Raw genomic sequence first — 17,034 nt, 5'->3', positions numbered from 1 at the left:
AGCAACAAAATGAATTCACAGAAAGCCACACCAAAAAAAAAGAAAAAAAACGTGTAACTTGATAGTTTGACGCACAAAGGAGCTAGTTGTGATACATTTTAGTGGATGGTTTTGCCAACTCTTTAAACTGACCTTATGTGGTGTCGTACCCGTCGGACCTGACCTTCCATACGGCTCCCGTGGGCGGTGGGACTGCATCCTTCAGGCCAAAAGTCACGTGCTACTGACGCCTCTGACACGTGCTCTAAGGACACTAGGTCATCTGGCTGATTGTGTCCTATTGTCCCTTATATATTGGGAAGAGAAGTGCTTAATTACTTGCACTCATCAATTTATATTTCATTGTTTCAACCAAGAAAGAAAAAAAAAGAAAAAAAAAACTCTTTATCTTTTGGTCCAACTAATTTATTAATTCTCTCATCATCATCAGAAGTATAAAAGTAGTATGGGGGGTTCCACCACATGAACCCCATTTGAATTTTGAGTGAGATCTTTCTGTTACAACTTACAAGAGTGCTTTTACACTTTAATTATTTTGAGAAAGTGCTTGAAACTCCTAATAACTGAAATTTTAGTAAATAAAACCCTAAACCATGCAAATTGCAATAATTAATATTGGGGTTGTTTGTTTTAAGTAGAGTGTAGCTGTCTGCCAATTTCTTCCAACTGGTTTTATTTGGGGATATGGTGATGTTGGACAATCTTTAGCACCAGATAGTAGATACCAATTTCAACTACATCCCAAGAAATGGAGCCAAATTGTACCTCTCATTTGCTGTCAGTCAATACCAACAGTTAGCTTTTCAAGGTCGTAAGTTTTATGATACATTTTCTTATGGACGTAACCATGGGTAATGTTATTATATTTTCCATGGTTAATCACAGCCATGATTAATGCCTCAAATTTTAATACTTAATTGTAAAAGGTTTTCTCATCTTAAATGGGAGGCCACCACTAAGTTTTTTTAATACAAGCGATAGTCTAAATTAAAGGAGAAGAGGTTTCTCACACATATAACACAATTGATACCATGAGATAGACCTCGTTGACAGCCAACACTAACTTAATTGTGAAATCTTCTGTATAATATCATATAAATTTCCCATGTGTTACATGAAATATAAATGACTTTATTATCTTACAAATTACAATAACGTTTCCTAATGTACAGTTTGCCGCATAACCAACATATATGAGCTATAGTATTAGTGTGCCACAATCATAGAGAAAATTAGGCCTAAACCATATTTTAAAAAATGGAACAATATAATGCTTCATAAATATGTATTTATTCGGTAAGAACAAATCTATAGGATAAATATTATATGATTGGTCAGCATTCATGAATAATGAAATGGGTCTTGATAAAAATAAAATAAAAGAGTACTTCTTCATAAGTGGAATATCATAACACCAAGTTACATACAATTATCTCAACGCCCCCAAAAAAAAGTAGCTAGCTAGCTTGATTTGTATGCCAAAAAGAACAAGCAAATCCCAAGCTTTAGTACTATTACTACAAAATACCCATTTCATTGAAAATATATATATTATGTATATACACCTAATAAATCACCACCATCATCATCTACTTAGTAAGGGAAACCATCGTTCGTGGAAAGAAGACTGGTAAGAGATCATGATCAAGAGGAACACAAGCACAAGTCCAACACCCCACGGAGACCCTCCGGCCCTATGCAGCGAATCCTTCTCCGGAAAAGGCACAAAGAACGACAAGCCACCCGATAAGCAGTGGACGACAAGAAGAAGCAGCAGCGGAACAAGCATGAGGAAGAGTTTGACCTGAGTCATCAAATCCTCAAACATCGACTCGTAGTTGATGTACCATGTGAAGCCCAAGATGAAGACGAGGATGGAAATGAAGAAGCAAAGGTGGAGAGGGATGGAGAGGTAGTCCCAGTAAGAATAATAGTTGTAGTCCCTAGCCATGGTATCGTAGGGTTTTTGAAATTTGAAAGCTTCTTGTGCGACTGGTTTTTTCTAGAATGAACTTGTTTGATCGTCTTTGAGAAAAAGTTGTGCTGTGAACTTGGTTTATATAGAGAATATATCTATGAATTTTTGCTTTTTATTTTATTTTAATTTTCGTATTTTTGATTACTTACTCATGTATGCAAACTTGGTTTTTTTCTTTTTTTCTAAAGGGTTTGTGCAACTTTTTCTTTTTTGGCTTTCTTTACTTGCATTATAGGGATTCTTCTTTTTGCTTGCAGATCCATCGGGATAATTCCAAGTGACGGTGAGAATAGTCCATGGTTAAGATTCGTTAATTGAGCTGTCAACCAATGAGGACTTGCCACGTACGACCGACCATGGACAGGAATATGGGCAGATGAGAGGAATAATAATATTGAACAGAAAAAAAATAAAAGGGTAGGATTTATTTTGTAGTGCAGGCAAAAGTCGCAAAAAGAACAATATTATTGGGAAAGTCGTGCCTAGAATGGTGTGGTCCAAGTCACCTTTGCATGCTTTATGTACATTTTAAGCTGCTAAAGGAAATTAAATATTGAAAGGGGATATGCATATTTCTGGTTTTTAACCAACTGCCTGCTTCAATTTGGGTACATGAAATCATCACCACCATCTGCATGCATGTATGTATGATCTAAATTGGATATGTAGAAGAAAAAAAAATTAACCGCAGTGATTTTTTTCTGAATTTATATCCGAGTTTTATTTTCGTGTTATTGTATTTTAGTATGCAAAGTGGAGTAGATGAATATCAATATGACATAAGCATTTGTTATGGCCGTGAAAGAAAGTCTAGACTTGTCCAATGCTTAAAAACCACACATGCACAAGCAAGCTGCTTAAACCTCATCCATATATAATTGGGGTTTATCTGCTCAAACCTGGTTTATGGCTTGAAACAAATTTGGGATAGGGTCCCACAGGATACCAAGAAATTTGAAATTATTTGGCACTTGGCAGCATCATTATTAGTGATGACCAAAACGTGTCCCATTAAGCATCAGCATGAATATGGAAATGATTAGATGATTGATTAACCCATCTAATGACTTTTTTGACACTAGATTTCCATTTTCTGTCTGACTTTTATTTAGTTTTCTCTTTTTTCTTTTTGGGGGTAAATTTTGACCTCATTTGTTGTATTATCTGTTTGGGTTCGAGTTCATTTGCCCTCATGCTGATGTGGGTTTGCAAAATGGTAGTGCTTTATGACACGCTTAATTCAACTGTAAATATTTTCAAAACTAGGATGCTAATAATATTAGAAGGCCACATAATTGGTGCCTCCCGTGGCCCACGCTTTGTATTGGTATATGCGGTTAATTACAAATCCCACATCGAATTAGTAGGCTGCTCATGAAAGCTTTACATACGTTGCCTACGCAATTAGGCTTGTTCCCTTCGGGGACATCTGATAAAATTGGAACGATACAGAGAAGATTAGCATGGCCCCTGCGCAAGGATGACACGCATAAATCGAGAAATGGTCCAAATTTTTTTATGTTGATTTCCTTCAATTTCGTTTCAAGCAAATTCACACTATCTTTCTCTTTGTCCTCCATTGTAAGTAAATTTCAAGCTTTTCGGATCTTGTTTTGCCTTTCTTTGTTAAATAATCCAGTTGGTAGTGAATCTATTTCAAATTTCTTTGTTAATAACTCAGTTGGTAGTGAATCTATTTCAAATTTTCATCGTGTACATGGTAACACAATTTAAAGGAAGACAAAGTAGAAAGCTTATGGGTTAAGGTAGCTATTTGGTCCGACATACAAACATTTTCTTGGCTCCTCTATTGCAAAGGTTTCTATAGAGACCAAAGGTTATGTAGTGAATGAGTTGTGCCTCAAATTTGGTCAATATGGAACAAGAAGCTACAAGCAACACCAAGGAACACCTTATTAGACTAATTTAGTCTACCTTTTATTTTGTTAATTTCCAAGAAAATACAGGAAGTCATACTTCTGATATTTTATTTTAACAAAACCAAGCAAAAAGGTCCAATTTGTAATCTTAGTCCACCTTTTATTTAATTTGATTTATTTCCAAGAAAATACAAGAAGTCATCATGATCAGTAATGCAACACATAGATATTGTACTCCACCGCAGCATCACCAGTGTGAGTTGTTGCTAAAGCATAACCCCTAGCAAGCCTGAAAACTCCGCTTCCACCAACCACAGGCAGCTCCCTTACCTTGTTGAAAATTGAATTTCTTCCTATCAAATTTATGGTGCTGCCATTAAACTGACCTTGGACAAAAGCAAAGTTCTGAACCATCAACTTGCTAAGCCCCTTTCGTGCTGCAGATGCATAAAACCCTTGAGCCCTTGCCACCAATTCTGAGCTCAATTCAGGTCCTTCGGTTAGGGCATTATCAAACATTCTCACTAACCCATAATTTGTTGGTGACTTGGTGGGTGAAGGCACCACATCCATGGCAGAAGGGTGAGGCCCATTAAGAAGGTCATGCCAAAATAAGCGAATGTGGGTGAGCTTTTCTTCTTGCAGTCCAAAAAGCTTAGGGTCAATGCTTCCTACAAACCCATGATTTTCCCCGGAGACTGGGATCATGGCAAAGGAAGAGAAGAGGGAGGAAATTATGAGTTGGAAAGCTAGGATAGGAGAAATTCTAGCCATGGTTTTGGCACCTCTAATGTCTTCAAGGCTTTTCTGTAAATGGTCTGCTTGTTTTGTAAATGGTCTCCAATATATATATAAAAATGAAGTGAAGGGCAATGTTTCCGTTCCACTAAGCTCTCTTTACAACTGATTTGACTTTCTTTCTTCTATGAAACAGTTAAGGGGTTAAGGTCTATTGTGTATTTTAAATTATCATTGTGTAGTGAGTAATGTCTATTGTGTATTTTAAATTATCATTGTCTAGTGCGTAATGTCTTAATTCTCAAAGAGACTTCCATATCCAATCAAAAACAAAATAATAAAAAAGACTCTCTCTCTCTCTCTCTCTCTCTCTCTCTCTCTCTCTCTCTCTCTTCTAAAGTGTCTTCTAAGTCAGAATCTAATGAATTGCTATTCCGTTCCAAGAAAGCACAACAATTTCAAGTCATATATACTATATATATGAATCCATTGGTGGTACGTAATGTGTTTTGTCAACTTTCCTGCATAGTCTTCCTAATTTGGTTGTGGCTGCTAATGCTAATTAGGTTAGCTATTTGAAGAAGAACTGAAACCCTCTAGTTCTGTTTGGAAAATCAGAAAATTAAAACGAAACAGAAAATAATCACTCTTCAGAGCTGTGATATGAGCATTCAACCTAAAAACAACAAGTGATGTCTAAGGAGCCAAGATCTTTTAAACTATTAGGTAAAACTTTAATTTTCCAATGTGGGATCCACACTCTCAATGGAGACAATAACTATTACTAAATCAAAAATTAATTAGTACGGACGCACCATTTGTTTATTTGTGGAAGTACAAGTTGAATTGAGAATTTGAGCTTGAATAAAATTGATAATTTCGATGAATTGACTCTTCTTCTTAGTTCATTTAAAAAATAGTATTTTTGTTAATCAATAATTGTTTCCATAAAATAAACATAACAACAAGTTATCAAAGTCTTAACAGATATTTCCTCTAATGCAATGCTAATGCTTTCTAAAGAAGCATGAGGCCAAAGATTATGTGTGCATGAGTCGTGCCTCAAACTCAATGACAACCTGGAAGCAACACCAACATTAGATTACTAAGAGCATTTCCACCCATTTGCCATGACAAAAAGGTAAAGGGAGGTAAGGGTTGATACTATGCACATGAATAGTGCCTGCCATAACAATTTTTTTTGTTGGTTTTTCACCTATTATCATGGCAACCCAAAGACAACCACTATTCATATGAGATATAAGGAGAGAAATTTGTATAGAGTTTTGGTGTAGGAAGTGGAGAATAAGGCAAGCTATTTATATATAAACAATTTTAAAAAAAATCTGAAATTCTTGGTTTTTTTAATTTGTTTTTCGTTGCTGATGTCATCACTAACGTCACAGCCCTCATGCAACAGCTCGAACTGTTCTTGCCTCAGGGCCTGCCAGGACTTGTGGAGACCACGCCATACCTGGGTTCTTTTACCGTTTGAAATTTTGTCTTGGGCCTAGGCCCCTTGCCCGAGCTGGGGGTTGCGGTGGAAATGCCATAATAATCTGAATCCTTTTATTAATTTGGAACAAAGTACAACTAGTCATACTATGAACTTCTGATAATTTATAATTACAATAAGGCATAGGGGCCCAAATTACCAAAACCAAGCAAAAGGGTCCCAATCCTAAATTGCCAAAACCCATGATCAATAATGCAACACATAAATATTATACTCCACCGTAGCATCACCTGTGTTGAGATCAAACGTGTGTGTTCTTGCTTCAGCATAACCCCTAGCAAACCTGAAAACTCCACTTCCACCGATCACAGGCAGCTCCCTCACCTTGTTGAAAACTGAATTTCTTCCTAGCAAAGTTATGGTGCTGCCATTAAACTCACCTTGAACAAAAGCAAAGTTCTGTGCCATCAGCAGGCTAAGCTCCTTTTGTGCTGCAGATGCATAAAACCCTTGAGCCCTTGCCACCAATTCTGAGCTCAACTCAGGCCCTTGGGTCAGTGCATTATCAAACATTCTCACTAGCCCAAAATTTGTGGGTGATGACTTGGAGGGTGGTGGGACCACATCTATGGCTGTGGGATGATGCCCACCAACAATGTCATGCCAATACAAGCGAATGTGGGTGAGCTTTTCTCTCTGCAACCCTAGAAACTTAGGGTCTATGCTTCTCACAAACCCATGATTTTCCCCAGAAACTATGGTCATGGCAAAGGAAGAGAGGAGGGAGGAAATTATGAATTGGAAAATTAAGGTGGGAGAGATTCTAGCCATGGTTTTGTTTTGGCACCTCTTCAAAGCTTTTTGTCTCTCCTTCGTAGCTTTATATAAAGTGAAGGACGATGATTCTGTTCGGCTAAATTTTTTTTTGCAAAATCATGTGGCTTTCATTTATTAATATGAAATAAGAAATGAAATTTGTATTATAATAATAATCAAGTATTTTTGGGGAAGTGAGTAATAAAATTATTGAAATTTTTCTCACCAACCCCAACAAATATGATTTTCAGTATTGACATCTCGCAATAATTATTAAACAGTTAAGACAAAGAAACGAGAAATGTGGTCCTAAAACTAATTAAAAATGTAATGTGTGTTGCATATGTTGTTAGGGTTTATTTGTATATAATTCACACCAAGTTGGCATTGTCTCATTGACTAGACTTTTCCCACACCATAATAGTTGAGTATGAAAAAAATTTGAAAGTACTGCCACCTGCTTCCGTGAGGTTGGGCTTGGGGTTGGTGACACTAACCCCTTTCATTTGATTCTGATGTGACAAAAATCATATACCCATTCAATAATGACATTGTGCCGGTACCAGCGAAAGGTTTGCAGAAAAAGTTTCTTATAACGTGCAGAGCAATATTTTGCTATTCTCAATTAACAATGCAATGAGACGTTGAGAAGTTGAGTCACTTCTGTCCTCTAAATAGTTTCTTTTGTTTAACTTCCTAATGAGCCTTCCTGATCTTTATTATGGCAGCTAATTAGATTAGATATATAATATAGGCGTAATTATGTATATGCCTCATGTGTTTTCAAACTTGTCTCGATTACCACATGTATTTGTAAACGCGTCTCAAAATACCCCCCAAACTTTTAAAAGCATCTCACGTTACATTGCTCAAAGTCAATTTTATAGACATTACATTACGTGCGTTGGGCCCCATTCGTTTAAAATATATTTAAAAGTATAGCCGCGGGCCAATTTCCTCTTTCTGAATCACTCAAATCCTCAGCCATGGTCGAAGGCTTCAAAGTCGAGGCGTCCCTTCAATCTAGATGGGTGGGGCCCAGGATAGCGCAACCACCCCAACCACCACCTCCAACCTTCCTCAACGTCCCCTTCATCCCATTCTCCGGCGAGAAGTTGGGGTGGATCGCCGATTGGATCTGCACCTTCAACAACCCACCACCCAAGAACTCGTTGGATTCGGTCTTGACTTCTTGAATGACGAGTCGTTCCTTGTCTCCGCCGATGACTACGCCTCATTCCGTCTTATCGATGAAAAGCCCTCGCCGCGCCCGTGTTCACCCAAATGGCAATTCCAGCAAGACATCGGTAGTTGCCTCACCGCTGATGAAGAGTCGAAGCCAAAAGATGGAGGCGAGAAGGAGCGAGCTGCCGCGATCGGCTATACAACATGAACCGGTCCAATGTCAATGTCCTCGCCACAAGCGCGGTTTTCAAATCATCGGTCGATATTCAACCCGAGTGGAACATGCTGGACTAGATCTCTTTCTCCACATTCTCAAAGCCGTTTTCGGTTCTAGAACCAGAGGACTTGCTCCTCTGCAGTGGGCTTCGAGTTTTACGATCGGTCCTGCGATCGAATCATGCCCAAGAATGAGCGAAGACTCGAGCGTTTCAAGAATCAGAACTTCTTCAAGGTCACCACCACCGACGACCCAGTCATTCGCCGACTCAAACGAGGACAAAGCTACAGTATTTGCCATTGATACCATTCTCTCGACTCTCATGTGTGCACCCAAGGTCGATTTACTCTTGGGATATCGTTGTTCAGTGAGTTGGGAACAAGTTATTCTTCTTATGCAACCTTTTTTTGTTATTTTTAATTTTTTTTAAAAGGGTGTAGCCGACCGGCTATACTTTCAAAAATATTTAAAATGAAGTAGGGCCCTACGCACGTAACGAAATGTCTATAAAACTGAGCAGGTAACATGAGACTGTTTTAAAAGTTTTGGGGTATTTTAAGACGTTTAAACACATGTAGTAATCTGAGACAAGTTTAAAGCACATGAGACATGTACATAATTAAGCCTATAATATATTGACAAGTACAAATAGTTATTCCCTCAGCTACTTGTGTTAAAAAAAAAGAAATTCAACCAATATATTGATTTATTTTATTTTAATTATCTATATATATTCTGCTGATATATTGAACACCAACCAAATACATTATGGTAGCCTTAGAAAAATACTCATAGAATATAAAATTGCAATTACTTAACAAAGAAAGCAACCCCACTGAAACCTTAAGTAATCAAAGGTGGTGGCCAACATAATTACAGCCTATCTCCTCAAAAGAGAAGAAGACAAGAAAAAGCTAGCAAAGGAGTAAAAAGACCAAGAAGCCATCAATAATGCAGCACATAGACATTATACTCAACTATGGCATCTCCAGTATTTGGAGTGAATGAGTGAGTTCTTGCTTCAACATAACCCCTTGCAAACCTGAAAAGCCCACTGCCTCCAATGATAGGCATCTCCCTCACCTTGTTGAAAACTTGGTTCCTTCCCAGCACAGATACGGTGCTTCCATTGTATTTGCCTTCAATGAAATGAAAATTCATAGCCATCAGAAGGCCTACTTCTTGCTGTGAGGCAGATGCATAGAACCCTTGAGCCCTTCCCCACAATTTTGAGCTCAACTCAGGGCCTTGAGTCAGAGGATCATCAATCATGCTAACTGAACCAAACAGGGTTGATGAATTGGTGGGTGCTCTCACAACTCCTACTGCACTGGGATTTTGACCACTGTAAATGTCATGCCAGTAAAACCTAAAGTGGCTCAGCTTCTCTTTCTTGAGCCCCAAAAGCTTGGGGTCCAAGGATCTCACAAAACCCTGATCTTCTCCTTGGACCAAAATTATAGCAAATGAAGAAAGAAGAGAGAGAATCATGAATTGGGTAGCCAAGATAGAAGAAGGTGTTTTGGCCATGGTTGCTTGAGCCTCTTTTGAATTTGATCAATACCTCTGGTTCACAAATGGTAGTTTCTTTGTGTCCGCATATATAGTGGAATGGGCCATACAGCTTGAAACTATAGTTGACCAAGTTGGGTCTTCATCATCATAATGAGCACCAACCACAGACTGCCACATTTTCTTTGGCCTTTTAGCTTTTTGGTTAATGTGTTTTTCGTTTTGGTGAGCCTGCACATTGTATAAAATGGTTAATTAATCAACCAAATTGGGGCTTAATTAGTTTTATAAATTACTAAAGTCTGAACAACCCAACAACCTGCTATGCTGCGTGCTGTGCTTGCAGTAACTTGTGGTAAGGCTGCACCTCCTTGCGCTTTTATAGGTCCGCCAGTAGTGAGGGTAATTATGAGAAGAAAGAAAGAAGGAAACAATGACCTATTTTTTGGGGTCAATAACAATGACCTTATAGTTTTTTTTCGGTGAGTGGAATTTGAAAAATAGACCATCTAGTTGAAGTATTGAAGGGTTTGGAACTTGGATGTAAATTTCTGCCTTCTGGAATCATACAGTGTATATGGCGATGATGACAGAAAGTCTTCTTTGGGTTGGTGGACCTAACTCTTATTTTTGGCGGAGCCAGGTGTTTCTGTCTTTTAATAGGAAAAAATATTTATAAAAAACAAAAGAAAAGTTTGCTACATCAACTATTTTTCAAACCATACATACATATGCTCTCCTCCTCCACAAAAGATAGCACCATTTTAGCCAATTTGTCAAGAAAGCTCTCTTTGGTATATGTACTGGCAATAAGATGCTCCTCCATAAAAGATAGCATCATCATCATATAAACTAAGCCTTCTTTGGTTACTTTTATCTATGTGAAAAATAATGCAGTTTTTTATTTTTACTATAAAAGTTTTCTGAGACAAATTTTCACAGTGGGAGGGATTCCAAGCTAACATTGAGTGGAAGTGAAGGAAGCCATCAATCATCAATGGCTTCACTTGCTGCCATTAAGCTCCATCATCATAACCACAGACTGATGGCTTGGAAACTGGTGCTGATCAGTGAAAATGGTCCTTTCAATGTAACAGAGTGAACCTCTGGGCAGCTTTTTGTTGTATAATATAATATGAGAGGAAAAAACCACTAAAACATTGCACAGAGAAGGGACAGCCCAAAATCACAAGCAAAAATGAGAGGAAACATTGTCTAATGATTTCTTCCACAAATTGGAACATATAAAGAATCACGAGACAGAATTATGACTTAGTTGCGTAGCCAAGATGGGAGGTTAATCTAGTCATGATCACACGTCCTTAGGTCACCCAATTTGTGACCCATTTGCCCTTAAAGCTGCAAGCCTGCAACTGTAGCAAAAGAGTGAACTAATCAGTAGCCTTCTGTTCTGTGGTAAAAATATGAAAGGAAAAACTACTAAAATATTTCTCAGAGAAGGGGACAGCCCAAAATCACAAGCAATCAACGCAAATATGAAAAGTTTGTCCGGAGACCAGCGCAAATAATAAAAGTTTGTGGGCTTAGCAGCAATTATCTCTTAGTAAGCCCATTTGCGGACATGTTTTAAGATATTGCCCAAAAGGCCACTTTCTCGTCAGCCCATTTGTAGCCTTCGTTTCTTTGAGCTAAGCTAACCATCGAAACCCCTATTTTGAACCCACGAAAAAGGTCCTCATGTAATAGGTATAATTATTAGCGCACCCACTTTGCTATAATTTCAAGGTTGGTTTTGTGATACAAGTGATATTCGAGGAAGGGGAACACGAACACGCGACCTCGGGAGAGCAGGAGCTTGTTAAATTGTTTTCAAAATATGAATACAATACTTTTGATCAAGCAGAGCTGGCGTTCATATTGTGAAATCGAACCCAAGCTTTACTGAAAATTTCACGAGGGAAAAAGTTATTCGTTTGGAGGGATGCCCTTTTGTGCTTTTTGGATGGAGGCATGAATATTTTTTATTATTATGAAACATTCTCATTCCCCACACCATATTCTCTGTGTTAAATAAAGTGCGTGGTCTGAATTGAACAGCTGACCTAATTTCCCCATGCATGCAACTGGCAAGGTGCAAGTGATGGAAAGGGCCCGGTGATGAGCAAGGTTTTGTTAGGGTTCAATCACACGAACCCTAGCTAGCTAGGCGGCTAGGCGGCTAGGCCTAGACATTTCCCAAAGCAACGGACAAGAAATCTGAGCACCACAAACATGAAAAGAATTAAATACTAAGTTCATATTCATAGTTTGACTTTCTTAAGAAGAAGAATTTTCTGCCTCGAACCCACGGAATAATAATAAATAATAATGGTCTAAAATAATCCAGAAGAACCATGTACACTGTACAGCTTTTATTTTTCTGAATTTTGAATTAAATAAATAACCACTTTATCAAAGGAGGCAGTTTATTATAAATTATAAGCATAAGCATATGCGTGTTGATATTGGAATTTGGATGGGAAAGTTTGATACCTAATAATTAAGTTATTTAAACGTGACGTTCATTTTAATAATAATAAAATATATTCATGTCGTTTCAAGATTGTCTCAACGTCATTGGTGACTCAAATCATGAAAACCGTAGCGGGGTTAATATTATTATTTTTATGTGTTAATGCATGTACTTAAGTTTCCCCTAACTTGGTCTTAAAACAAAATTTTGGTTTTTTATTTTGTATGAGCGTTGTTGCTCGCATATGAATGATTGTAAATCAATTATGTAATGTTGAATTCATTGTAGTACACATGATCAATTGTCAGCCGTTTATATATGTGTTATATTTACCGTCTATTCTCATTGTAGGATTCATACATACATCAAAAAAATGATTGCCAATTACAATAAATGTGTGCTTAGAAGAGGTTGATGATTATTCCCTTGAGTCAATCGAACCCAAGTCAGAATATGCCTTATATCCAAGGCCGTGCTTGAAAACATTTGCATTGACCTGATTGCATGTTTGTTTCCTATGACCAAAAAATTTAGTGATAAACGCACAGCAGCGTGCTTGAGAAATAAGCTATGATTGTTTCCAAACGTCGTTGTTCTCATTTGTGTCCCTTTCAATCTTTCAGTTTTGAAAAGCACGGAGGTTCAAAGCCTCTTATTAGCAAGTTGCTTATGTTACATTATTATACCCTTAATTACAAATATGTCTTTGTCAGTTTTCTTAGGGCAATACGCAAATGAGAGGGTACGCGGCACGCACATGTTTATTTAATTAATTGTGAAAAAAATAAAAAAGTCATAGTAAAAGAGGGGGAAGCTGGGTCAGCTACGTGTTGTCATAAGAAAACTTGTGTCCCAAACCGCCCTTGGAGCTTATGCCATGTTTGGACCCTACAATTTTGTGTCTTTCGTCCCCTTGAAACCAAATAAACCATTAATTACCAGCCTTCTCTTCACAATTGAAATCCACAAACCCCCCCCCCAAAAAAATGGTTTGGAGGTGTTAGGGGTTATCCTTGTTGTTTGACTGCAGAAAGAAGTCTAGCTCCACCAACTTCATAAAAGGATAAGAAAGAAAAAATCATAATTATTTTGGACAAAAATATATGGACATGAGCCATTATCATAATTAATTCAATGGTAGTGGCATAGCACACGCAAGGTGCATATAATTTTAGGAGGGAATAGGGATCCCCCAAATCTTTGTTGAAGAAATGACACAAGTGATGACACACCCTCTTAATCTTTTTTAGAGAAAGAATATTTTGGGGGATTTCAGTGACAAATTAATTTGTCATTGACTTATTATATTCCATTAGTATTTTTCCCTTTATACAAGCGGTAGTTTAACTATTCTAAATTAATGTAACTAAAAAAGCGAGCTCACTGCTTTGGCCAAATAGCTTAAACTTTACTTGTATTTTTATCTTCTCGAACAAATTTGAAGCGCATAAAGCAACTCATGTTTCCTGCAGGCTATACATGCCAACGTAGTCAATAGGTCATGAAGAAATTTCCTAGTTTCGTGCAAGAAGAAGAAAGATGACCAAACATGTGAACTCAAACAAAAGTGGTACGTACGACGTAAAATTACAAGACCAGAATTCCCATGATCTATTCTATATTTTATTTGTGGATAGCCAAAGTGCCCAAACATTAACACCCTCTCACTTGCAATGACAACAATGCCCTTGATATAATATATATTATATACAGTGTCTGTTGTAATTTATGTGGGAAAAATGATTTCCTTTCCTGGCATTAGTCTTCTTCAGGCAGTCTGAAAATTAGAGTTAAATATAAGGCAGTCATATGTTAAAGCCAGAAAACTTTAAATTGCAGGCATCTTTCACCTGACCACTGTTTTAATGGACTGTTTTTCTTGCTCAGTTGGGTCTCTTCTCATTGACAAGATAAAGAAAACATAAAAAAACATAGAGTGAACCTGTTTTTAAATTGCGATTAAAATAGTGGCAACTTTGTCATTTCAAAAGTGGATTGAAATGAAAAACCAAAGTTGTGCTCCTATCATTCTAGAAAGCAGCAGCCTTTGCTCATGTCATTCTTGGAGCCTTTAATTAATTAGGGTCATTGGTCAACCATTGTTAATCTCTTCTTATTCTTCAAGCCACCAAACAAGTACTTCAAAATTGATAACCCCTTCGAAGCCTCTAGGCCCCTTGGAATTCCAAACCCAATCCTCCCCTCTTGAAACTTTAAAACCACACTCCCCAATTGCCACCCTTCTCCATCACTCCCTCCCTCCCTCCCTTTCCCTTAAGCCTTAAACAAAAACACAAGCAAACCCTGCCTCTCTCTCTCTCTCTCTCTCTCTCTCTCAAAAGCAATATTAGTGCAAGAATTTTTAGAGTTTGTGAGAAAATCATTGTTGGAATTTGATGGGCAGTTTAGTTGGGCATGTTGTACCAGGATTGGGGTTTCTTCTCATTGGCTTATGGCACTTATTTAATCACATCAAGCTCCATCTTCACCAACCCAACTCCTACAGAGCTCCACCATGGTTTCCCACCTCCAAATTCAAGTACTTGGAGCTCATCGTAATCATGGGAGGATCCTTTGCCTCAGTTTCCATGGAACTCTTCATAAGCCCACATAAACACCAACCTCTTGATGATGATGGAACCATCCCCTCCTACCATCTTCACAACTTTGAACACTCTTCAATTTCCATGAATTTCTTGGTCTATGCAGCTTTTGCAATCATTCTTGACAAAGTAGGCCCAAAAGCCCAATATGGTTTGACCCAACTTCTTGGAGCCATAGCCTTTGGGCAGCAGCTTCTTCTCTTTCATCTTCACTCTGCTGATCACATGGGCCCTGAAGGGCAATACCACATGCTTCTACAGCTTGTGATTCTTGTTTCTTTGGCCACAACCCTCTTGGGAATTGGTCTCCCTGAGAGTTTCTTGGTCAGCTTTGTGAGGTCACTAAGCATATTTTTCCAAGGTCTTTGGCTTATGGTCATGGGTTTCATGCTTTGGACACCTGAGTTGATTCCAAAAGGTTGTTTCATGAACTCGGAGGAGGGTCACTTTGTGGTTAGGTGCCAGGGAGAGGAGGCACTTCACAGAGCCAAGTCCTTAGGTGAACCTTCAATTTAGCTGGTTCTTGGTGGGAGTATCAATTTTTGGGGTGTCCTTCTATTTGGTACTGGTTAAATTTTATGGAGAAAAGGTTGATTATTTTTCACTGGCAAGGCAAATAGAAGAAGATGAAGATGACCCAGCTGATGATGTTGAATCCCAAAAGATGAGTAAGCTTGGAGACTCAAAGAGTTTTATAAATCATATGGAAAAAACAGCCTTTGTGCCCAAAGATATGGAAAGGTAGAAGGAAAAAGTAGGAAGGTAAACACATGGATGTCAGATTTGGTATGCGTGTGCAAATTAATTAGGTTGGTGGGATATAATAGATTAAGCCAACCATAATTAAAACAGGGATTTGTGTGGGAGGGAAAAGTATATATATATATATATATATATATATATATATATATGCATATATGATATATGTGTGTGGCGAAATTCTTTGGTTTTAGCTTTAGCCAGAGAAGAAGATTTATTCTAATCTTCCAAATTATATATTAATTAAATTGTAAAAAATCTTCATTTGATTTTATTATATCTTTGAATGAATTATTTATCATGTTATTGATTTGGACATCATTTTCAGGATCCCATTTGAATTAATTCAAATGATTGCTCTCTTTTTCTTTTTTTCCCAAAAGCAAATGTTGTTTTATGATCATAAAGATTTATATATCATCACCTTGCGTTGAACTCAACCAATGTGATTTATATATAATTAAGCAACATCAGCTTTGATAATAAGTTAATAACCTTCACATGTATTCTGGAAATTTATTAAGTCTAATGTTATAAGACGATGATGTTGGTTGTTTGTGACTCTAACAAAATAATTGTAATTTTATACACGGTTTGTGTTGTGTTGTGTGTTTTGAGTTTGACAAGCTCCTCCAGCCATGGGAGTTGGATAAAATAGATTTTCTGTTGGCCCCTCTCCTCTCTCATAAGTTCATAACCGTACGGTGTGCGCAATCAATCCATTCAGTCCTAAAGTCTACCCATTTCTATAATAAATTAATACCAGATAGAGAAAATTTGCACCCATGGGGAAAACATTGCATTTTCTTGTCACCATGGCATGGAGGATATATGCATTGCATTTCTTCCATTTTATTATTTGTTAATGTGTCTGGAATATAGCGCTTCAACGCTAATACATCCATAACACCCTACGTCGGCAGCAATCATATTTTATTTTATGATCTGAATCGTTTATTTAAGTATGATGATTATTTAATTGGTATGAGAATTGGCCACACATAAATAGAGAAAGCTCGTATTAACAATTAACCGATTGCAATACCCCCACACACTACATGTGCATAGATGATGGTATTTAACACGGATCATGAAATGAAAATGTCCCTTCGATTTGAACGGAGCACTTTCTGCATGACCATGGATCAAAAGTATTTGTTCTGCCAACGAACGAGGTTGGTCATTGCTACAATCAATTAAGCATGATATATAAATCTGATTAATTTCCCGTTAAAAAATCTGATTTATTAATTAATAAATATATTCTGGCCTTGGAAAACCATGATTATAAACTTCTTAAGCCACACCGGTCAAATATAAGTGATCATTAATAATGCCTAAAGGTTGCCCTTGTGATTGTTGTTTAACTTACTAACCCGTTAACGCTTGAACGCTCTATATTTTAAGCACCTTAAAT

At 37.5% G+C, this 17,034-nt stretch overlaps 3 protein-coding genes, 1 non-coding gene and 3 pseudogenes across 4 annotated transcripts; 3 read left to right on the top strand and 4 right to left on the bottom strand.

Moving 5' to 3' along the window:
• Positions 1-1,362: 1,362 nt before the first annotated feature.
• LOC103325716 (uncharacterized) lies at positions 1,363-2,047 on the bottom strand. Its single transcript, XM_008227934.3, has one exon. The coding sequence runs from the start codon at positions 1,949-1,951 to the stop codon at positions 1,586-1,588; it is 366 nt and encodes a 121-aa protein (XP_008226156.1). The 5' UTR covers positions 1,952-2,047; the 3' UTR covers positions 1,363-1,585.
• Positions 2,048-3,390: 1,343 nt separating this feature from the next.
• Positions 3,391-3,494, top strand: LOC148921282 (U6 spliceosomal RNA). Its single transcript, XR_016123464.1, has one exon. It is a non-coding gene; the product is annotated as a U6 spliceosomal RNA (small nuclear RNA).
• Positions 3,495-3,992: 498 nt separating this feature from the next.
• On the bottom strand, positions 3,993-4,680 carry LOC103325615 (dirigent protein 22 pseudogene; annotated as a pseudogene).
• Positions 4,681-6,143: 1,463 nt separating this feature from the next.
• Positions 6,144-6,971, bottom strand: LOC103325518 (dirigent protein 22 pseudogene; annotated as a pseudogene).
• A 924-nt stretch (positions 6,972-7,895) lies between these two features.
• LOC148921281 (eukaryotic translation initiation factor 3 subunit D pseudogene) lies at positions 7,896-8,710 on the top strand (annotated as a pseudogene).
• Positions 8,711-9,047: 337 nt separating this feature from the next.
• Positions 9,048-9,866, bottom strand: LOC103325426 (dirigent protein 22-like). Its single transcript, XM_008227620.2, has one exon. The coding sequence runs from the start codon at positions 9,798-9,800 to the stop codon at positions 9,216-9,218; it is 585 nt and encodes a 194-aa protein (XP_008225842.1). The 5' UTR covers positions 9,801-9,866; the 3' UTR covers positions 9,048-9,215.
• Positions 9,867-14,415: 4,549 nt separating this feature from the next.
• Positions 14,416-15,938, top strand: LOC103325329 (proteinase inhibitor I4, serpin (DUF716)). The gene is given in 2 exon segments (XM_008227527.3): positions 14,416-15,356; positions 15,358-15,938. Coding segments are annotated over 2 exon segments (951 nt in total). The 5' UTR covers positions 14,416-14,651; the 3' UTR covers positions 15,604-15,938.
• Positions 15,939-17,034: the final 1,096 nt, after the last annotated feature.

Source organism: Prunus mume, linkage group LG1 (genome assembly GCF_029339155.1).
Source record: "Prunus mume cultivar Tortuosa linkage group LG1, ASM2933915v1, whole genome shotgun sequence".
NCBI lineage: Eukaryota > Viridiplantae > Streptophyta > Magnoliopsida > Rosales > Rosaceae > Prunus > Prunus mume.
The sequence above is the reverse complement of the archived record's forward strand: the minus strand, read 5'-3'. Positions and strand labels throughout refer to the sequence as shown.